Here is a 21,174-nt window from a genome sequence, read left to right on the forward strand (position 1 = left end):
GCATTGTTCTGGCTGGGGGAGACCGGAAGGCCCGCATATAGCGGGCCTAACCATTGCCTTGGCGAAGCGCGACCCAAACGCTTATGCCCGCAGCTGGAATCGAACCAGCCCCCTTAAAAAAGGGGTTGCCAGACGCACGCCACTGCGCCATGCGGGCTAGGTCCGATGGGGTCGAGCGGACCAGTCGGGTAGAGGGTGGGCCACTGCTGCCTCCTCGCCAAGGTCGCTGGGCAGTAGACCAGATGATCTACGTCCTTTGCCTCCCCGTGGAAGCAGGCTAGCAAGGCTTCTTAACAGACAAATATGCATGTCAATATCGCGAGGAGACATCAATTGCCGAGAGGCGAGAGGGGAAGATTGAGTGATGTTATCAGTTCAAACTCCGCTAGCCTGCGCCCTCGAGCTTTCACTAATCCGCATCGCGGGAAGAAATTAACACGCGTTAGCGTTGACTTCTGTTACTTTTTACTTATTTTCATCACAACAGGAAATTTGCACACGTTCATTCTCAAATCTGTGGGTTTTTACTTATTTATTTCGCAAAAGGAAATCCCCGCCGGCTTTCTCTAGAATCTACTCATTTGCATCCGGCAAGGAAATTGACGCGCGTTCTCTTCGCAATTTTAATGCCGCATGCGCACCCGGACTCTGCTGGGTGGTAAACATGGCCTGACTTTCATGTGTTTGCTTGTGATAATTAAGCCGAAGCAGCGGCAAGGGTTGAATTGCCGCAGACCAAAACGCAATCCACCATTTGTCAGACCAATAGTATTCATGCAGTTGCATTGCCGTGGAACATACTCGAGAAACATCGCTTTGCCTATCTTCTCCTGTCCAATGGGGTTGTATGGGCGCTGTGCACCCTGTTGTCGTGATTCAGTTGTGCATAGGAGAATTTTTGTGTTTACGCGGTTGATGGCCCCGGTCATATCCTTCACCTGTCAGTAGGGGCAAAGTCGACCAAGTCTTGCCCAGCCACACATACGGCTTGATGGGTGCCATTATCCACCCATATGTGCTCTTTCGCATATGCCATCTACATGGCCCTACCAGTTGACATGTAGGGTTGCGCGGAAGGCAGCGTGGCCGAGTTATCTCATCATCCCTCTCTGGCGCACGTCTCTCCAGGAAGGTGTTTCGAATTCGCCGGCTGTCAATGTGACGGACTTGAATTTAGTCTTAATTCCACCAGAACCGTGAGGGACAGCGCGCAACTTGACTTGTTGTTGCCGCAAAAGGACTGGCTGCGAATGATAGGTATGGTTTCGAACACTTTGAAAAGAAAGTATGCCTTGCTACAGTAGCCTTTGGTGAAATTTGTTGTGATGGAACTCTGGCTGGGAACAACTGCTCTAAGCCGGACTGGTTGCCTGATTCACCCTAAAGAGGAAACTGCCTCGCCACGACTTGTACTAGCTTTGTTAGACAATCGACGTCAATTCGATGCACTACGACTGGGGTTCTGTCAGAATGAAGTGGCACGGATATGAGGATGTCCGTGCCAAGTAACTGAGTTTCTACGATGTATCACCACGTACGTAGTTGGCTCTGACTCGGCTAGACGGTTCTAGACGATTAGCCCGTAAAAGGGTATTCCTCCTGACATTGTGCCTGTGAGTGCACTGAACAGATACACCTACAAGCACAAGATAAGCACTTCACGCAACTCGACAGGTTAATTGATCAAAGAGTGTTTGTTGTGCTCGATTCAGGGATGCTCTCGTTTCTTTCCAGTCGCCTCGGGGCTTTGTCTTGTATGTTCCTGTTACCATGCATTCCTGCTTGTAGTTACAACATGGAAAACGCGGTCTCAGCAACCTTTTCTCCAAACCTAACATTCTCAGCACCTGCGCCTTTGGGAAACTCTCAGCCCTGCCATCCCTGGCGACCTCTTCGTCGCCTATGGATAATGGGGTTGAAGTGAATCCCGGGCCTGTACAGACAAGGTTCAGGACCCTAGGCTCTTTTGCCCCTCAGTGGTGCGTGCTTGCCAACGCAATCCCGGGTGGGCCATACTCCCATCTACCAACACATGGCACGAGCCGTAAGGAGTCCGGGAATCCTTGTGGCCCGTGCAGGGAGAGTGACAGAATCCTTGCATGCTTCTATGCGAGTCATGGACATAACCCATCCAGAATGGTCTGACTGTACTTAAACAGGCCAGCCTGTCATTTCCACCTGGCCCTAGCTCTGTAACAGTTACTAGGATAGCATTAGGCCCACAAGCCTGTGGTAATTCCATCCGTTCTTTAGTACGAATAAGACACTCTTTTCTGCTCACTCATATATGCATATTCCGCTGGCCACCCTGACTAACCGTCAGAGAGGATGTTGGTCTACGTAATAAAGTGTCAGGCCAACAGCGTAGCAGCCAGCAATACTAGGCATATTGGTCTATTGCCTACAACGAGTGGTGTGCTGTCGACACGTCTATTTAACGCAAAAAAACGAAACAGACCAAGGTACATGGCCACAATGCTGGTATCCCTTATTACACTAGAGAATCAAGCATGAATTGAACGCCTGACTCGGACATGCATTGTCCGGGTTTAACATCAAGTCAGTCAGCCCCCAAGTGCTCTAATTCCAGTTTGTCGGTCCTTGCATCCACGGAGGATCTTATCAGTGTACGCATTCTTCTGTTTTCACATTCTGTAAGGCGGCGAGATTGACACATGACAGGAGCCCAATCATGCTGTTTAGTCCCTTTGATGCACTCGGTCTATCGTGGGGAGCGTACGATTCCAGACAGATTAAACTGGCGTACAAACGAGCAGCTCTCGTATGTCATCCGGACAAACGAAATCAGAATGACATTAGACCACATCGTTGGCCCCAGATGTGGCATTTAGAACAAGCCAGGGACTATCTCTTACACGCCAGAGCGGAAGCGCTCGAGAAGTTCAAGGGATTTCCACAAACATTCTTTTCACACAAAGACGAGCTTCCATATTTCCGGGTCCCGCAGCCACTGCCAGATCACTTGGGACATTGTGAAATCTGTGAAGTTGTTGTTCTTTTGAACGAGTTTAACGAGCATCTGAGAGAACACCAGCAGACGATCTGTTCGGTATGCGACAAGAGAGTACCGCTAGATGATATTGGCGACCACGTTACGAGACTTCACGGATACCGGACATGCCACCATTGTGGAACACACAGGGAGCCCTCCGAGCACCAGGATCACATTGTGAACTACCACCAATGCCCACTGTGCGATGTGGATGAGCCTTTCATTATCGACCATCTTGTGGAGGCCCACCAACTTTATAAATGCGATGATTGCGGGGGCAACAATCCGGTAACTCACCTCATTACTGTACATCCCGCATCGGAGTGCACTGGGTGTGGTCAAATGATATTTGACGATTCCATGCTAGATCACCTGCGGAAAGATCATGGGCTGACGCTGTGTCGTACCTGCCACGTTTGGGAGACGGTCACCGAGCTCTGGGGCCATGTTTTCACTAACCATGGGCTCGACCGCTGTCTCCTTTGCATGGCTTCGTTCGTGGAAGGCGGCTTGGACGCTCATCTGGTTCAAATCCACGATATCCGACCATGCGTTTCCTGTCCCCCAGGACGATCTTTTGACATGGAACACGTCCTCGATCAACACGGCGCAGAACAATGTACGGAATGCAATACCAGCATCCAGTCGGACCGTGTTCGGGCGCATCTCATCGCTCAGCACAAATGGCTTCTGTGTGATGTTTGTGGCCTGACGAGCCCCAACCTACGAGTTCTCGGAGAACACCAAGAACAACACCCAATCTGCGACATCTGCAACGAACGGGTCGCTCAGGAAATATTCCAGAGACATCTCAAGGACAGGCACGGACTGATATGTTGCCCTCTGTGCGACAAAGCGTTCTCCCCGGCAGGCTTACCTCGGCATTTTCAAATGGTTCACAACCAGACAGAATTGTGCCCAGACTGCCACTTTACAGGGACCAAGGACGACCTCAACCACCATGTCATCGAATCGCACGGGTGGCTTCACTGCCGTTTCTGCGATGAGATTTGCCCTGACATAGAGCTACGGACCAGCCACGAGGAAAATGTACACGACGTGCACCCTTGCTGGCACTGTGATCAAGTGATTTCCGAAGGCCAAATGCGGTCGCATCAGATCGAAGAGCATGGCTACACGAGTTGCTCTTTCTGTCCGTCATTGTCGAAGGACATTTCGTCGCATATTCAAAGACATCAGGAAGAAGCGGCCCCGATTCACCACCAACTATCCGTCTTCAACGATAAGCTTCAGCAACTAGCAGCTCTTGGACCTCGTTCAAAAGTGCATTTGCAACAGGCTGCAGAGTACATTCAGAAAGCCCTCCGTGTTGAGAGCCAGGTCACCGCTCTGAACCATCGAGGAGTTGTTTCCCCGGAGCGTGCACAACCACCCCAGACCCAAGGTGTACCTCTCTCATCTGTCAGGACAGAACAGCCTTTGTCCTCTGATGAGCCTGGAGAGGGTTCCCCATTCCGTACTACCGAGAAATGTTACTCGAATAGAGGCGCGGATGATGACAATAGCCTGAGGCGGTCGGGTCGACAACAGAGTGGATGCAAGAGGACTCCGGCGCATTCCCTCGGGTCAAGAGTGCCCTACCGCAAAAAGCCTAGGAATTCCGTTGCCCAAACAAACGGACTGGACGGTTTGCTGAAGGATGTCACACGCAAGGAAACAGTGAGGGGCTTCGTCGAGGTAGTGACGTCCAGTAATCATTCATTTGACCGGCTGCAACTTCAAGAAATACGACATGCGAGCCAGGGTACATACCGATCGTTGTCCCTGATCAGCCGATATGTAGAGAAGTGCGAGCGTGGGGTCGGTCTCACAAAAATGTGCCAGTACTATGCGCTTATGCAAATGGCTCAGCTTCTTGACCGGACCAAGGAGGAGTCAGGTAGGCAAAGAGTAGACTCTGCTGAGCTGGACAAGATCCTAGAGCACAGAAAACGTGAAAACAACGACTATAATCGGAACAAACTTCGCAATCAAATCCAGCTTGGCCGCAAGTTGCAAAGAATCGTCGGGCCTTTTGTAGGGCTGCTCTGCTTTCTAGCTGTCGGTCAAGCTGACCTAGGGAAATCCCTGTCGTTTACAGATGGCGAGTTGAAAAGATTCCATAGCCAAATAAGGGGGCATGGAAATTTGTGGACCGCTGGGAGTCGATACTTACGTCTCTTGCACAATGGGACTACCCAAGGCACTCAAGAGATCAAGGAGATCACTGGACTTGTACATAGCAGTAACTGTTGGTAACTATACCAGGTATCCGTATATACGGCGAGGTGAAGCAACGAAGACTCGTTATATTGGTCTACTTATGATATTGCTTAGTGTGTGTAATACAAAGGGAGGTTGTTGTCATGGCCGTTGGAGGCCGATATGTAGCCTTCCGGGCACACGAGTCATCCGGCCGCCGGCCGGACAGCTAATGTTCCGACACTATCTCTTCTTGGTTTGTCCAGCGAATCCTGTGAAGATTGAGTTCTTGATGAGACCTCAACCTACTTTGAACCACGGCTCGGGTTGAGCGGTTTGTGTCGAAGACAAAAGTTTCACAGAAACTTGGTACTGTGTAGTGACGTTGTACAGCATGTACAACCGTGTTGTACGTACGTACGTACAGTGTGAGGGTCACGGCTCTAGAGAACAGGTTCAAAACAATAGATGGATTCTGATGACCCGTAGGGTCAGGTCTAGATACAAGACGTAACGCGAAGAAGAGGAAAGAGAGATCGCGCTATGCGAGCGGCGCGTCGCCGCAATAAAAAGGGGTCATGGCTTCGCCATGACTCGCGATACCCTTGACACCACCCTGGCACGCGATCCCGTGACAACAGCTAAAATACAGTACGTACGTACGTACGTGTACAAGAAATTGCATCACTAGTCAAATCGAAGGACCAGTTCGTCATGAAAGTCGTCTCTCTTCCGCTTCTTTGCAGAAAATTCATGAAGGCTTGGCTGATTCGAAGCTCGTTCCGATACGTATCGCCTAGCTTTCAACGGATTTGGGTGAAAGATGCCATGCGCCTTGGCAAGGTGGCCTTCAATGTTCCGAGTGTTGGAGCACACGTAGGTTTTGGGTTTGTAGGCTTTTCGCCGAACACAATGACAACACAGCCACATAGGTGATGAGCCATTCTGACCGCCGGCAATTCTGGCCTGAACGTCATAACCATGATCCCAAACCCATCCGGTAGCCTGCCCAGTTCGAGTCGAGAGGATCCAATGACTCCGAACGGACTCGGGGACTGTGTCCCAATCTTTCGTCGTCGCTGAGTAGCTGGATGACGACGAGCATGATGCAGGAGTACCAGATTGGTTAAGCGTTTCTAGAGAATCGAAAGCATCGGATGGCGAACCAAAAATATCGGCTCGGGACGCCATATTGAGGAACTGGATCAAAGTCGGACATGTTCCAGGAGAATTTTTTTGGTGTTGGGTGGAGAGGTATCGGTACTGAGATATATGAGGACGCAATGTACTAAAGTAAGTACCTTTACTTACCGTAAATATGGGTCCATGTCCTGGCATCTATCTACTTTTCGTCTATCTACCAGAGGTCCAGATAGATAGATAGATGACCCACATGGACCTCTGGTTGATAGATAGATGTAGACCCACATAGACCTACATCTACATTTCATCTACATCGGTAGATAGATTCGCCAGCCTGCTTGCCGTGTGGCGCATAGGTTGTACGTTTCGCTTAAGCATATCAAGGAAGAGCTTCTCATCCATCGTGTCAAGCCGGAACCTCCCCGGGGTTGGGTCAGGTGAGTCGGTTATGGCCAAGGGGACCCGGGTAAGCAGACTTTCGTGGTCTGACGTTGTGTGTAGGGGCGTTTCTATGCTGGCGGACGCTCCGTAGAGGTTGCTGGACGCCCAGCATAGATCTAGTGTGTTGCCGTCCTTGTGTGTGGCTTCGCCTATCGGCGACAGCAGGACAAGGCTGGCGGCTTCTGCCCATTCTACCAACCTATCAGCGTCGGAGGAGCTTATAGCCCCGTGTTGCCTTGACGTATGATGTGCGCTATGCCCTCTCTCTGTCTGCATGCCCACAATTGATGCCCACAATTAGGCTTCTGTATTTGACTCGTGTTTGACGGCCAGGCCCATCAAAATGAATGAAAGTGGACCTCGTCTTCAGTTTAACAGCAAATATGCGGGCTAAAGCGTAAGTCTGGGGCTTCATATTTGCCGGTGACAACGGGAGGCATCAAAACGGGTCACCGTTGCATCTAATCTAAGCTGCAGGAAGTTGGCCATGATATATACTCGAAGGTTTCATGCAACAGCGCAAAGCCCCCTGAGTCTTCTTTCTGCCGCGGTATCATCGGGAGCCTGTAGGGTTTCCAAGGGTTCCATGTCCTCGCGCACTCGCTGGACAAAACCCAGTGGCTCTTTAAATTGATTTTGTGGAGGTGGTAGTGGTGGTGGTGCTGGTGTCGTCGCATTGCGCCACAGCACAGGCCCTCCTCATTGGTTTCCAGCCAGCTGGCCTAGCAGTCTCTTTTCTTTCCTCTTCACATCCAAACATTACACTCAAAAGAGCTTTGTTCTGCTCAAAGTTGGTTGGCATGGTGGTCGCCCACAATGTTGCAATAGATCAGCTAATTAATACCGTGGGTACGAGGATGCAACATCGGTCTGAAAGTCCGAGCAACCAATCTTTTCCTCCACTCTTTGCGACAAGCGAGGCCAAGGTCATCGCCAGACTGAGTTGAACTTCCCATATCCTGGCGCAAGCAGGGACTCGCTACCCCATAGAACTGCTTAGCAGCGTTTCATTCAGAGCAACCAACCAACTTTGACCTCAGTTTTGATTGGCTGAAAGAAGGGCGAGCATTGATTTGATTGGTCAAGTTGGTCAAGTTGGTTGGTTGAGTTGCTCTGAGTGAAACGCTGCTGCTTAGCCATGATGCTTGGCACGAGAACGTGCATTTTCATACCGGAGGGTTGCATGGCTCCGAAGGCCGTGTTAGAATCCACTTCTACTGAGGGATCTTGAAATTGCCCTTTGAGGTTTCTTTTAGTAACGACTCGATCTGTAAAGCCGCGCCAGCTCTCAGGCTGATTCTGCCTAGTAATTTTCAGTAATTTTCGGCTACACTAGCTTGACTACCATAACTTAGAGTTGCTTGAGGGCGCGGTATGGAGACTGAATGACTCAGTTATCTCTGAAGGACTAGTTATCGTGTTTCGATAAAGACGGAAAACTGGTTACCTGCTCAAGTCCGTTGTGAGGTCTGGCTCAAGTACAAAACCCACTTCGCCCCTTCACCTCACCTGCATCTCAATCTCACGCAGATACAAACTTTTTTCAAACAAGCACACTTGCAGACTTTCATTCTTTATTGAAACCATCCGAGCTCGTTATCTAGAAAGCCCAAGATGCAGCTCTTCAGTTTCATCACCGCTATCGCCCTCGCTCTTGCAGTGCCCAGTCAGGTAAGAAGCAGCTGCCAAGGCCTTGAATCTTAACCTCCGATGCAATCGCTGATTTGTAAATGACACTAGGCTGCAGTCTGTATCCAGCTCGGGGCTTGCGCCGAGGGGAACGATATTCGGCAATGCACCTCTGGCTCTTGTCATCAAAAGTTGGGGCAAACTTGCACCATCACTGGTAGCAATGTCAACTGCCCTACTTGAACATGCTTGCATGTTATCGATTCATCTCTGTCAAGGAATCCTTATGGTTGCTGTTGTACCGTCTGAATGGCTTTAGATAGGGGGTACACAATAGATTTTATTTTACTTTCTCAACGATTTACACATACCTAGTTTTGATGCGGTGAAGCAGAGTCCAGCGCTGCCGTCAAAGCAAACAAATCAAATCCAATGGTCCTATTTGTTTATTTGATGCCCTCCGAGCGTCCGATTTGCTTATTTGGCTCATATCGAGCGCTTTGTTTGATTTGCTTGGTTCGATTTGATCCTTCTGACTTTGAACCCATGGAATGCCCAGTCTTGCCGCCACTCACTTTGCGGCCGCCAACCTATATATCGGTCTCTGGCGGCGTTGTGTATCCCTTTGACTCGGCCGACATCTCTAAGGGCAGCGGTAAGGCTGATCCAATGGAAATTGCGCCCCGACGGAGCCAGTTTTTGAGGCACTGGAGATGTTCGAGCGTTGCCGGCGACATAGAGAGCCTCTGGGTTGAGAGCGTCAGTTTCGCAAGGCTGAAAGCTCTCTCGCAGTCTGCGGCCATTGCGGGTATAGCGAAGACGTCAAGAGCAAACTGACTAACTGTTGGATACTCCTTACGCTGCGAGATCCACCAAGCAACTGCATCAGTAACCTTTCCTGGTCTCGCTGCGATATACCGGTCGATCTCCAACTCAGTCGACGGCTCGTTCTGATGGCAGGCATTCATCCAGTCGTCGAATTCGCTGCCAGCCCCAGGGCCAGCTACAGCTTGTAGCTCAAGTGTCTGACTCTTTTCGATTGATGAAGGGTCATCCTGTTGGTACCATCTCTTCCAGTATACCCGTACAGACTCGTGCGCCTCGCGAACCCAGTGTATCAGCCCATCAGTCCAGTGCTTTTCCAACCACGAGAGCCCGAAGCCTGGGTGTAGAATGATTGCTGCTGTGTAGAGAGGAGATTCTCCAAGCTTAGTATAGTAGTCATTTAGCTTCTTCCAGCCTGTAGTCAGCGAGAGTCGGAAGTACCGTCGGCTTTGGTCATTCATCTCGTCGAAGCGACGACGGGCCTGGAGCCTTGCTGCCAGCGACGATGGCTGTTGCCTCCCTCGCTTCGTTGTCCTCTTCTCTGGGGCTGTAGCTGACGGCGGCTGAGGGCCCCCTCCAGCTTCTGAATCCTCGTCGAAACAAGTCTTCCACATCTCCATCTTCTCCAGGAGGTCCTCCACGCCGCCCATAATCTCCCAGAGAGTCCCATGCGACCCCTTCTCGGCCCAGCCTTGCGTGCGAAGCGTCTGCTGGTATAGCGGGGTAAGAATATCCTGCAGCTCAACAAGCAGACGCCAATCCTCAAACGTCAGTACATCTTCCTCCGGAATGCGTTTGCTGTAATCGGGGTCTTGCTGGTTCTTCGCGAGAAAGGTCTGTATCTGGCTCTGCTTCATGATGGCGCGCTTAATCATGAGGTACGTGGAGTTCCATCGCGTCTCGTTATTAAGTATCAGCTGCAGCTCGAAGGTTGTTGCTTCGTGGAGTAGATACTTGTCACCTTCATCGACAGCCTCGGCAATTGTTCGTTTGAAGTATTCGCTGCGCTGGGGAGATGCCCTCACCCACTTGACGATATTGTGGAGCTTGCCGGCAGGCCCCTTCTTCCGCCAGAGGGCCAGCTCTTTGCTTACATCGCCAGTGACCTCGAACGCTTGTGACTCTTGTTCAATGCTCTCGCTGTCATCGCCATACAAGAAGGCCCTGCCCACAAGGTTGAGAATGTGACCGTAGCAGCGAATACGCCGGTGAGAGACGTCTTCGCTTGCAAGGAGAGGGTTAACGTGAGCAAACAGCGCTTGTCCGCAGCTGTCATTGTTGGAGGCGTTGTCTGATATCAATACGCCAAGCCGGTCTGCAATACCCCAGTCTCGTACAACGGCGGCCAGCGTCATGGCGATATTATCGCCAGTATGAGCCCCTTGGATCTGCTCCATGCGTAAGTCGCCGGCCTTGGACCTCGCGCCTGTACGCTGCGGAGCCCGGGCCGGCGTGCGGCCGCAGCTCCGAGGCTGCGGCTTTGGCGCGGGGCAGCTGGCCTATTCCAACAGATTTACTTCCCTCCTGCCTTTGGTAGGGATAATCACACTGCTGCATTTATGCGAGGATCATTCGCTCTAAGTCAAACTACCCACTTTCCGGCACCCCCCTCATTTCGGCACCCAAAAAATGCCTCAAATGCCTCACCACCAGAACATACAAAAAGTTTAAGAAGTTGGGAGTTTGGTGGTTCGAGTCTATGTGACTGACTAAGTTGACTGCATGTCCGTCTGCAAACACTGTTAATAGCGTACAAAGAAGGTTCCGGCTATGGAACAATCTGTGAAGATTTGGGATCCAGTAATGTGACGAAACGACAGTGCTTGGGTTTACTACCGTTGAGCCAGCAGGCCAAAAGGCACAATGTTCGGTCGAAAGACCGAACACCAAGCTACTACATGACTGTCCCGTGACAAGTAACTAGCTTTATGTACCAGGGGAGATTGCTGGCACCTCTGGCATACCCAAAATCAATAGGGAATAGAGGTACTGGAAATCCTAGTTATTCATTGGTTGACTCCAATGGCCTCGCAAGCCCTTATTGACTCTACCCCGCCCTTGGCGTTTTTGACGTTAATCCGCACTCGATGGAATACTAGCTTCAATGATGTGCAGCGTCTTGAGAGCGACTTTCGTACCTGCGATGCATTCAACAACCTCTAACAAAGTTTTAAGCCTGGCATGAAAACCCGTGTTCGATATATCTAGCGACCCAACGAACGCTTTCCTGGCATGACAAGATGAGTCCGACAAAACTTGGGAGCCCACGCACGACTTAAGTTTGACGCATGGGAGGAGACGCGCCCAGAACGCTGAACGGAGATGATTACTGATGTCCGCCGACTCCGAGGTAGCAACACTTCCTTGATAATGCTGAAAGCTTATCTGCCAACCAGACGCACATTCGGTCAACTGCAAATCCGACGCACTCCAGAAACCGCACCGGACTCCTCACGTAATACCTGCCGGCGTTGGCATCGACTCGGGGCTGGACCATCTGTCGTCCTCCCGACACGATCGATATGCGGGAAGAATTTGGGCAATCTAACCATTCCTATCGGGAATCTACACCGACGCATCACCAGTACTTCCGGTAAATGTTCCTGCTCGTAATTCTCTTTATCAATACTTATCAACCGATTGGTTCGGCACCCTCAGTAAGAAATCTACTGGAAGTGCTCGCCCTACCCTGCAAAGTCCTCGACAAACTTTTAAACGGCTCCAGATAGTTCGGGGGTTCCGTCTGTTATTGAAACTGACTGACTCACAAGTATCATCATGAATTAAACTTAAATACAAGACCAACTGGGTTCAGTCTCACGTTCGGATACCCCACTCAGGGCTAGCCGAGCAACTCATTGGCTTCGTAAATATATTATAAACACATACATGTGTCCTTTCTAGCAGTTTATGTAGCACGTTCACTTGATACTCACCTTAAGCCATCAAAACCCTCACTAGAATTTGCCGACATTATCTTCGAATTATCCTACAAGATGCAAACCAAGATCCTCTCTGTTCTTTTTGCAGCAGGTGCGTTCATCGCCACTGCCACCGGTAAGTCCGATTACTCCGCTGCGATTCTCCTCTGAATCTCTATGCTATTGGCGGTTTGCTGCTTGACTAACATTATCCAACTAGCTGTCCCTCAAGCGTGTACTCCTCCAGGCGGTATGTTTGCCAATTCGCACGTGTAGCTTCGTTTGGCTTTGCGCTTGGCATTTGCAAGGATGAATAACAATGTTGAGGAAGATGCTCCTATTGTTACTGACAGACAAAACTCTTCTAGGTGCATGCACTGTGGGAAGCAGCAACTGTTGCCTCGGAGCCACTTGTGAACGTAAGTCCCTCATAGACACCTACTTTATGTGAAGATTTCGAAGCTGATGATATCCGTAGCGCATGTCGCGGGAAGAACTGCGGGTGCTTGCGGTCATTAACCGCACGCTCTCCACACTCTATACTTGTACCTACCGGTTATTGAACTTGAGGTTTTCTCGTCTAACAGAGCCTAAAGGCGAACTTGATATGATGCTGAGCTTCGTCTCGAACTAGCTCTCAATAGCTTTTGCAGCAAATCCAATGAGATTTGTTATTGTGGGAATTACTCTACCTATATATGCCTGCTTATATGTGTGTGTGTGTGTAAATTTTAACGCCGTGGCTGGCCTCCCGAGGGGCATCCGGCGTGTAGGGCTACCAAAGATATCCTACAAGTCAAGCCTATTGGCACAGAATTTCAAGCCTTTTGCCCGTGACCACTATACGATGGGCCTCCAGGTTAGCTTCACCTAACACTTAATTGAGCCTTTACCCAGACCTCTCTGGAGTTCTCGGTGGCTCGCCCCGAGGATGGGGCTTGACGTTCATGATCTCAGGCGGCAAGACTGGACGATCCAACAAAACAGCCTGGTGGGTGGGGTTGCCGAATTTATTCTGGTGGTGTGACAGAGAGAACGGTGTTGCTGGGATGATCTGTTCTCACATTTTGCCGTTTGGCGATCGAGGAGTTGTCGAACTTTGGTCTAAAGTAGAAAGTACGGTCTATGGGGGACTTCGTGCTACGGCGAAGGACGGACTTCCGTTGTGAGTCTGGTTCTTGTGTCTGGGTGGTGTGGGAGTGTTTGTTGTCATCAACTGAGCACACTTGTAGTTAAATTGCGGATGATCGATGCTGATGCTGAAACGTGCTCGAGCATGCTATGCACTACGTAAAGCACTGTTGTCGTGATGCCCCGAGCCCGTCCGGCCTGTCCGGGTCATCCCGACCGTCCTCGGGCCATTCTGGTCACATCAGTGTTCCAGTCTGACTCACGATACCTTCATTCACTTGGGTATATAAATCCCAGCAGACCCTTCCTTTTATATAGTTAGTCCTCGAGAGAAGAAGCACTTATATATACGATTCCTGCGTTCCATGCTCATGACAACTGTGGAAACCATTGCGTATCAGGCTTTCAGTTTGTTCAAGCTGTAGATGATGCGTCGCAAAGCGCGGGGGACGTCGGAGAACAAGGTCCACATGGAGCGTACGCAGCGAGGGCCCGTTGTCACGTCGGACAACCAGTTCGTACAACTGTACGCCGCTTAGAGGGCTCAGGTGTGTTGCAGACTGTCAATTTATGAAAGTCGGATTAGGCATATATCTTTACGCTTATGGCGGTGGGAAAAGGGTTCGCTGAAGCCCTATACAGAACAGACTGTTTCCTTTACATCTCACGTCCACCGTAGGCAGTCCCAAAATGATTTTGTACGTTTCCACAGCGGGTATGAGAGCCGCAAGTGGCGACCTGCACTCAGACCACCGTAGAGTCGGCGGTTGGCTGAGGTGCTTTCCCTACTCCCTACAGTGCCGGAACAGGCTGACAGCAATACTAAAAGTGCCAATCTTGGCGGCAGCGACGCTTGTGTGTCTTCGGCAATTTGCCGAGTGCTACGGTTCACGTATGTCGTCATGTAGCTCGTCAGCATGAGGGTCCAAAAACATCTAAGGCTCGAAACCCCGAGGGAAAACAGCGGAAACCGGCTTAGCTCTTGGCTATAGTACCATTTCTGGATAACGTTGGTTATTGCCAGTGGGGCCGGGATGTTGAAAGCATCAACGGGCGCTTGTATCCATATATATATTTGCTTACGCCCTGGCTAAGCCATAAAGGGCTCTTACGTCTATCTTACATGCTCCCCTTGTTGAGTTTTTATCCTGATTTTATATAAACCCATAAGCAAGATCCACTCCCGTCTGTGTCATTGGTTACTCCTTCCAATCTTTGCGGTTTCTCGTAAAGGTTAGTAGCAGGTAATCTTGGAGCACTTCCTCCAAGTGTTCAGGTCCCTATCTTCGGCGGCTGAAGCGAGTGCTGCTGTCGGTGGCACGAGGGTGCGTGAGGGGTTAGTCGGTGATTAGTGTTGGTGCTGTGATATTGTGCTGTTGTTGTCCTATGTTTGGCTGATCTGCATATCGAGTCGTCCCGTTGCCATGGCAAACTTCACTGTTTCTCTTACGACGTCCATGCATGGCGACCAGTCGTCAGGGTCGGATGCGGCCTTCCCGCCTAAGTAAAATGACAAGTTGCCTCTGTGCGTATCAGTTCGTTGGATCATCGGTGCGCGTTGTGCTGTCCACTGGGTGCACCGGAAAAGAAAATGCTCGACCGTCTCTGCTGCTTGTCCGCATGCGCATCGATCCGAGGCGGCCGCCCCTATCCGGTGCAGGTACCAGTTGAGCCTAACCATCCCCGTGCGTAGCTGGGCCAGTATGCTGGCCTCCTTCCATGAAAATGAATCGTATAGTTGTCGTGTGTGCGTTCCCAGCAGGGCAGCGTCGACCCTTTTCGAGAACTTTCCTACCCCTTCCGGTAACCTGCGGTACTTCTGTAATCTCCCCAATGCGTTCCTGAGTGTGGTTGAGTAGGCCCTGGTTGGCTTCTTCCTCGGCGTGCTTCCTTGTTGCGTACTCTCTTTCGCCGCTGTTTTCGCCTCCAGCTTGAGGTCGGACTCTACTTCTGCCGGAAGCCAGAAGAGTGTGACCTTATTGCCTTTACTTGTGAGCGTCTTGGCTGCCTCGTTTATGCGACGGATTTCTTGTTGGCCCGATTGTTGTCGTGGTCTTCCTGCTGCTAAGACGGCCGCTTTGTTGGTGGAGAAAACGTAGATGGCGAGGTAACGGACTCTCTTCGAAAGAGACTCCAGCACTCGCGAAAGCACACAAGAAATTGAATTGAAGACTTGCAGCCTAGCCCCTCGCAGTTCGTCACAACACTGCGAAGCGCTGGGAGAACTCGTTCTGTTGAATACCACCGCCATCCTGCTGGTGCCCTATTACAGATCATGCAGGCGGAACTACTCCGTGGAAAGAGGAACCACCTGCCACCACAACCAATGCAACATGCTGCATGAAGCTACATATGCAAGTGTCCTCGGGATGTCAGATTTACTTTCTATGCATACGTTAACTGTCTGAGTTGTGAGAATGCCGACCACTAGAATTGGACCTGGGCTGAAGCCCTGGGTATAAAGACAGGATGTTGCATCCTCTCAGCGCGCCACATAGGAATGCCAACGGAGGGCGGCCACGATGGATCAACCAAGAAATACCACGAAGCACTTGCGCTGGCTGAGCTCCGTTCCGTATCTCCTGGCATTATCTCTTGTCTCATGCTCAATTTTGCACCCCTCGTACCATTTGAGTGGCTCTATCATTATCTTCCGACGGTCGACCCGGACTGCATCAACCTGGTGCTTCTCCAGTGCTTCGATGACCTCCAGGAATCGTTGATCCTCTTCGTGCAACCGATGCTCGACACATCTGTCTCCGTTATTCTGTCCGACCACCCGGATCCCGACACGCGAGAGTTGACTTCCAAATCTGATTCTCTGACCGCCGTGCTGAAAGTCTGGGCCATCAAACTCCCCTCACTTACCGTTGCAATTTTCTCGATCCTCCCGTATTCGATCGAATCACTCAAGGCCATTATTGGCGGCGTTGTTATCTGTGCTATCTTGACGCTTGGGTTTGTGCCCGTCGTAAAGAAGACGCAAGACAGGAAGAGGAAACGAGACAAAGCATTGTAGAGATTACGCCTGAAATCCCCAACGAATACAAGGCTAATGATTACTAGAAAAGCGATGGATACGAAGGTAGAAACGCACATCGAACAATACACGAGGATGTTGTACCTACTGAATGCGATGCTGGTTGCTTGCAAGTGGGTGCGCAACGTCTGCGTTGCGGTCGTTATCCTCAGGCTTCCTGAACTCGATGTGTCCTTCGTCAGCCGGCTGAATCACAAGATCGTCTCCCTCGAGGCCGTGGCCCTAAAGGAGGTGCAGAGCCGTCTGAAGGCGGCGCAGATTGCGACTGTGGCGGCATCCCGATGCGACACACCGGACACAGCAAACGACTCGGCGCCCAAACGTAAGAGCACGATAGCCAGAGCCAGAGCCGTATGCGGAGTTCTTGTCGAGGCGAGCGAGAGAACATTGGTGGCATTGACGCCAAAGACGAATTGCGAAGCAGTCGGAAGTCACCTACGGGATTGGGTGTCGAGCCTGGGTGACTGGTGCGTCAGTGGAGCAAAGGCCGCCCGGAACCGCGGATCGCCAGTGCCTGCCGAAAACGGGCGGTACAGCCAGCCTGAGCGGTCCCCCCTCCTAGCACCGCGCTTGAGCCCGACCGACAGAGGGCCGGTCTCTTCGCTGCGTTGGAACGGACTGGGTGCCCCATACGGCACGCTCTCGTCACCTCAGACTCAGCCCACCACGGTGAGCAGGGAAAGAAAGACAAGACCGCTCAAGACCTGACATGTTCTGCAAGGGAAATGGGCAGAGACATGCCCGCCACTGATCAGTGCTGCCTTAGTAGTCTTCCAACAATCTGCACCCGAATTGGGCACCCCAAAAGATCTAACTACATACAGTACCAGGCTCCTTCTAGGAATCTGTTTTAACTCTCGGGGGTAGGGAAGGATGTTGCTTGTCCTGACAGGTACCCTTCTCTTAAGATCTGTATCTGGCTTCATCCACTGTATTAGAGAGTCGAGATCCAGAAGTTGGCATTCAGTGCCGCTTTCTAGTTCCCTTTAACTGGCTGAGTTTGAAGCGAGATTATCCCCAGCCACACAGCAAGGGTCTTGCTTGCTGAGTCATGTCCCCGGTTCACAAGATCCAAATCCGGTTCTTTTGGAAGGCCATTTGTCACTTTTTGATTCCGGCTTTGGGAGCTTTGGGAGACAATCTGCCCAGCCACGGGACTAGGCTCTTGCCCAGTTGTGTAGAAATGGATGCCGAGACCGAGAGATCCAGTTCCAACGTCGCCGCAACGATGAGGCAGGTGCCAGTTCTGGCCTTTGATGGAGGATGTCCCCAGCCACGTCCCGAGCATCGCAACAACAAGACCCTGTCTACCTACACGCTCCATATCTGACTCTTGCCAGGAACTGGTTCCGGCTGATCTTCCCAGCTACGCAACAAGGAGCTTTCTTCCTCTACTACTTACGGTGACTGCAAGATCCATATCTGGCTTCCAGTTGCCATGTTGAAAAGTCCGGAACATGCTAAGAGCCTGTTGGGCTCCCAAGATCCCAAGATGGGCCATCCAAGCTACACCGTGTATGGTCCCCGCAAAGACCCATTTCCGGCTCCTATTAACAGAGTGGAAAGCCATGGCCTGGAAAGCCAGTTCTAGCGCACGTGCGACAATGACGCGGAAGTCATTTCTAGCTTTGGGTCAAGAGTCTTCCCAGCCATGTAACAGGGAGCTTCCTTGCTCCACCACGTGTTCTATCTGCACAATCCATGTTCAGCTTCTGCAAGAGCAGGTCCTGACCTTCCACGGAAAGCGTTCTCAACCATCCGACAACGACTCTAACAGCTCAACTTGAGGGAATCATCCCGGCATTGGAATCCGCCCACGCCATTCATGGTGCCGTGGAACTGGCCAGGTCAATGTTACGCAGTGGCAACATAATTGTTTGCGTCAGTGGAAGTGGCGACAAGGACATTCATACAGTTGGCGGTTTACGTCTCTAGCATTCAGCTACGAGGTGCATTTAGTGACCGTAGTCCAGTATTTCTTCAATTGATCAAAGGTAATGGAAAGTTGTCTTATTGATTTGGAGAACTAAAGCTGCTGTAACCAAGGTTCTCGCCGTTGTCTGGTGGCTGATGCACAAGATAATTCGAAAAGCCTCTCGAGCGGAGAGGACTAGGTTCCACGTAGACCGATTTTGACGCCAATTAGCAGTCCATGTGATACCAGGGCTGTCTGACGTGTGCTTGATGTGAAACGTAAGGCGAATAGACCATTGAAAAGTCAAATAGCCCTTTGAGGCAGTAGTAGCTCCCGTATTGCTGTTGTCAAGTCGGCGCTAGATTACACGCTGATCAAGCATGTCGTGAGCCGCTTCTAGCCTCCATGGCGACAAAGCATGCCAGCCAAGAACCAGTGCAAAATATGCAGAGTGCTTTTTCCCACGCTCGTTGTAGTGTCGCGCCCATCAGCCTTCCTCGGCGTGTTTACTTGCGTTGAATGCCGGACCAGCTCGTTCACTCTAGCATAGTGGGTGCATATTTGACGGAATCCAACTTGTTGAGAAGTCCTTTCCACTTCGTCTGGCGTTGTCGTCAGGCATGCACGGGCCACAGCACACATTGCGGGGTCTTGTGGCCCGTGCGTGCGAAACCTTTTGAGCGAACCATTAGTCGACCGAGATTGTACTGTTGCAGACTGCTGCTATCGAATTGGAACTTGGGCCCATTATGTACCACGAACCGCAGGTTTTTTGGAAGTTCGCTGCCTTCCAGCCGGAGCTTGGAAGCTGGGACGAGAGGCCGACACCGAAGAAGGCGAACTGCACCAAGACAAAGTTCGAATACATCGTAGGGATCGACTAGGAAAACTTTACAGTACCATGCCAGAAAATAAAGACATGCCCATTATTTAAAGAATCTGAAAGCCAACAATGGCTTTATATGATTGTGAGTAGGCTTGCCTTACAGTATGAGCTGTAGTCACTTACGCTCCTGACGGACGACAGTCCGTTCTGGCCCCTCAAATGCTTGGCTGTGTAGTTTTCAAGCGAATATAGCAGCAGAATGTGTTTTTCCAATTCTGGCTTCGCTTCTTACAGCTAACTTCACCCAGGCCTCCACCGGCGAACTTCACACCGCGGCATGTCCATAACGAACGGCTCGCGCTGTTGGGAAGCGTAATCTGGCCTTTCCCGTGTTGGAGTACGTAGTTAGAACCGTGAAGCCGACTACGGACACCAACAGCAACGATAGGTATATAAGTTCCTTGTCTCTGAACATCCTCACGTTTGTCAGGTTCTCATCACACCGTGCTACAGTCAAGAGCCAAGAATGGTGGTTTTCTCTCAGAACAAGTTTTTGCGTTATTTCTTTCTACTGTCTGACTTAATGTGTGTCGTCTTAGGGCGTCTGGGGCGAGCAGAAAGCGAAGTGTCCAAGAGAGGAGTGCAGACCCGGGCTGATGGATTTCTATCATCATGTGCTGACTGGGGTGCGTTGATGAACGAAAAGTACAAAGTAGCAGCTTATTGCAGGTCAACAACTGGCGGATGGCGGTGGTCCGTGCTCAACCTGAACTCCTGTCTTGTCAACGTCCAGGGTGAACTCAAAGCGCAAGACGAGTAAGTTGCGACGCTGTCGTCACGATGTGTCTGACATCTCTAGCGGGCTTTTCTTCCGCACATGTGGCCCTTGCTGGCATGACAACTCAACTTCATCTTGGGCGAATTATGCGTGCAGTTGCGAGATCTCGGCGGGAGCGGGACGTCATACCGCGCATGGGATTGACCTCAGTAGAGCAACCGACTAGTTTGTTCCAAAAACACAGCTAACGATTCTCAGATAACCTTGTTGGGAATGATGACGGTGTCCTCTTCTGTGGCAATCAAAGAACCCATGGCGAAATGGTGGACGAGGGGAGTGTCACTTGGTCAGGGCCTCACCTATTCATTACAGGGTCCTAGATCAAGAACGGGTTTTTGGGGCGACTCTTCAGTTGCTACCAACGGCATTTTTTAAAGTACCTGCGAGTGTCTGCGGTCACTGGTGTGACGCGCCTCGACCGGTTCATGTTGCAAGAGGCGTTGCTAGATCTCTCAAGTACGATTAGCGTCAGCTAGAGCTCGTCAACAAGTAGGTCCACAAACGCCTGCGACGAGTTGATTTTCAAAAGTCAAGAACCGGGAGCCGGTTCCGGCCGCGGCTGCGCCGCATCGTATCTTTTGTGCACCTTGTCAACTAAAAGAACCGCAAATGGCTGTATTGAAACGATCTCAATAGTTAAGATCCGGAAACGGATCTCGGTAGCTAGCGTATAACAAGAGCCGACTGCTGCTTTATGCGAAGGGCATCGTTAGTAATGTAGCCGGTACGTAGTATACAAGCTTCCGCGTGTCCCTCTGCCGCGAAGGATCCACAAATGGCTGTGATGAAGCGAGAGGGGGGGGTTGGATCCGATAACTAGATATCGATTTCGAATGCGGCTATGCTGTTCCGTTGTAAGCTATTGAATGCCTGATCTTCTTGCGTTCGGGGTTGTGTAATCTGGCCGCTACTTTTCTCCACAAGCAGCCGAGACCGAGACTCATCCTCTCCATCGGTTCAAGTCCCATAGGACAGTCGTCAGGCGTCTATCTGACGGGAGCAGAAATCAGACGTAGGGAATGGCAAGATGCCGCTGAAGACTCGTCGTCCAAAATGAGGCTCAAAGTTGATGCTTAGTTGTGAGCCACTTAGTGTCGAACGTGCCTCCAGTGAGCACACTGGATGCTGCTTGAAAAAGCAGTAGGACGATGTGGCAGACCTTCTCGTGGTGTCCGGTGTCAGTAGGAGTGGTGGGTGTGGCGCGGTGCGTCGCGCGCGGTCGAGAACCGCGGCTGGACGGTGCTGTGAAA

The 21,174-nt window shown here is 51.0% G+C and overlaps 6 protein-coding genes across 6 annotated transcripts; 5 read left to right on the forward strand and 1 right to left on the reverse strand.

The window, feature by feature from the left end:
- The first annotated feature begins 2,621 nt into the window (after positions 1 to 2,621).
- Positions 2,622 to 5,720, forward strand: CDEST_01869 (Putative DnaJ domain, Zinc finger C2H2-type, Chaperone J-domain superfamily). Its single transcript, XM_062918028.1, has one exon. The coding sequence runs from the start codon at positions 2,693 to 2,695 to the stop codon at positions 5,270 to 5,272; it is 2,580 nt and encodes an 859-aa protein (XP_062774079.1). The 5' UTR covers positions 2,622 to 2,692; the 3' UTR covers positions 5,273 to 5,720.
- A 2,497-nt stretch (positions 5,721 to 8,217) lies between these two features.
- Positions 8,218 to 8,873, forward strand: CDEST_01870 (uncharacterized protein). Its single transcript, XM_062918029.1, has 2 exons — positions 8,218 to 8,470; positions 8,540 to 8,873. Exons 1-2 carry the CDS (start codon positions 8,414 to 8,416, stop codon positions 8,669 to 8,671), a joined length of 189 nt encoding a protein of 62 aa, XP_062774080.1. The 5' UTR covers positions 8,218 to 8,413; the 3' UTR covers positions 8,672 to 8,873.
- A 3,174-nt stretch (positions 8,874 to 12,047) lies between these two features.
- On the forward strand, positions 12,048 to 12,878 carry CDEST_01871 (uncharacterized protein). Its single transcript, XM_062918030.1, has 4 exons — positions 12,048 to 12,310; positions 12,395 to 12,424; positions 12,543 to 12,593; positions 12,653 to 12,878. Exons 1-4 carry the CDS (start codon positions 12,250 to 12,252, stop codon positions 12,691 to 12,693), a joined length of 183 nt encoding a protein of 60 aa, XP_062774081.1. The 5' UTR covers positions 12,048 to 12,249; the 3' UTR covers positions 12,694 to 12,878.
- Positions 12,879 to 15,907: 3,029 nt separating this feature from the next.
- CDEST_01872 (uncharacterized protein) lies at positions 15,908 to 16,324 on the forward strand (the record flags this gene model as incomplete). The annotated part of the gene is made up of 1 exon (XM_062918031.1): positions 15,908 to 16,324. The coding sequence occupies one exon, from the start codon at positions 15,908 to 15,910 to the stop codon at positions 16,322 to 16,324; it is 417 nt and encodes a 138-aa protein (XP_062774082.1).
- Positions 16,325 to 18,948: 2,624 nt separating this feature from the next.
- CDEST_01873 (uncharacterized protein) lies at positions 18,949 to 19,128 on the reverse strand (the record flags this gene model as incomplete). The annotated part of the gene is made up of 1 exon (XM_062918032.1): positions 18,949 to 19,128. One exon carries the CDS (start codon positions 19,126 to 19,128, stop codon positions 18,949 to 18,951), a length of 180 nt encoding a protein of 59 aa, XP_062774083.1.
- A 484-nt stretch (positions 19,129 to 19,612) lies between these two features.
- Positions 19,613 to 20,244, forward strand: CDEST_01874 (Putative cyanovirin-N; the record flags this gene model as incomplete). The annotated part of the gene is made up of 3 exons (XM_062918033.1): positions 19,613 to 19,902; positions 19,946 to 20,073; positions 20,123 to 20,244. The coding sequence occupies 3 exons, from the start codon at positions 19,613 to 19,615 to the stop codon at positions 20,242 to 20,244; spliced, it is 540 nt and encodes a 179-aa protein (XP_062774084.1).
- Positions 20,245 to 21,174: the final 930 nt, after the last annotated feature.

Source organism: Colletotrichum destructivum, chromosome 1 (assembly GCF_034447905.1).
Source record: "Colletotrichum destructivum chromosome 1, complete sequence".
In the NCBI taxonomy this organism is placed as follows: domain Eukaryota; kingdom Fungi; phylum Ascomycota; class Sordariomycetes; order Glomerellales; family Glomerellaceae; genus Colletotrichum; species Colletotrichum destructivum.

Coding starts and splice junctions, on each gene's coding strand:
- CDEST_01869 (XM_062918028.1), top strand. CDS start 2,693: ATGCTGTTTAGTCCCTTTGATGCACTCGGTCTATCGTGGGGAGCGTAC.
- CDEST_01870 (XM_062918029.1), top strand. CDS start 8,414: ATGCAGCTCTTCAGTTTCATCACCGCTATCGCCCTCGCTCTTGCAGTG. Junction 8,471..8,539: donor CTCTTGCAGTGCCCAGTCAG/GTAAGAAGCAGC, acceptor AAATGACACTAG/GCTGCAGTCTGTATCCAGCT.
- CDEST_01871 (XM_062918030.1), top strand. CDS start 12,250: ATGCAAACCAAGATCCTCTCTGTTCTTTTTGCAGCAGGTGCGTTCATC. Junction 12,425..12,542: donor AGCGTGTACTCCTCCAGGCG/GTATGTTTGCCA, acceptor AAACTCTTCTAG/GTGCATGCACTGTGGGAAGC. Junction 12,594..12,652: donor CCTCGGAGCCACTTGTGAAC/GTAAGTCCCTCA, acceptor TGATATCCGTAG/CGCATGTCGCGGGAAGAACT.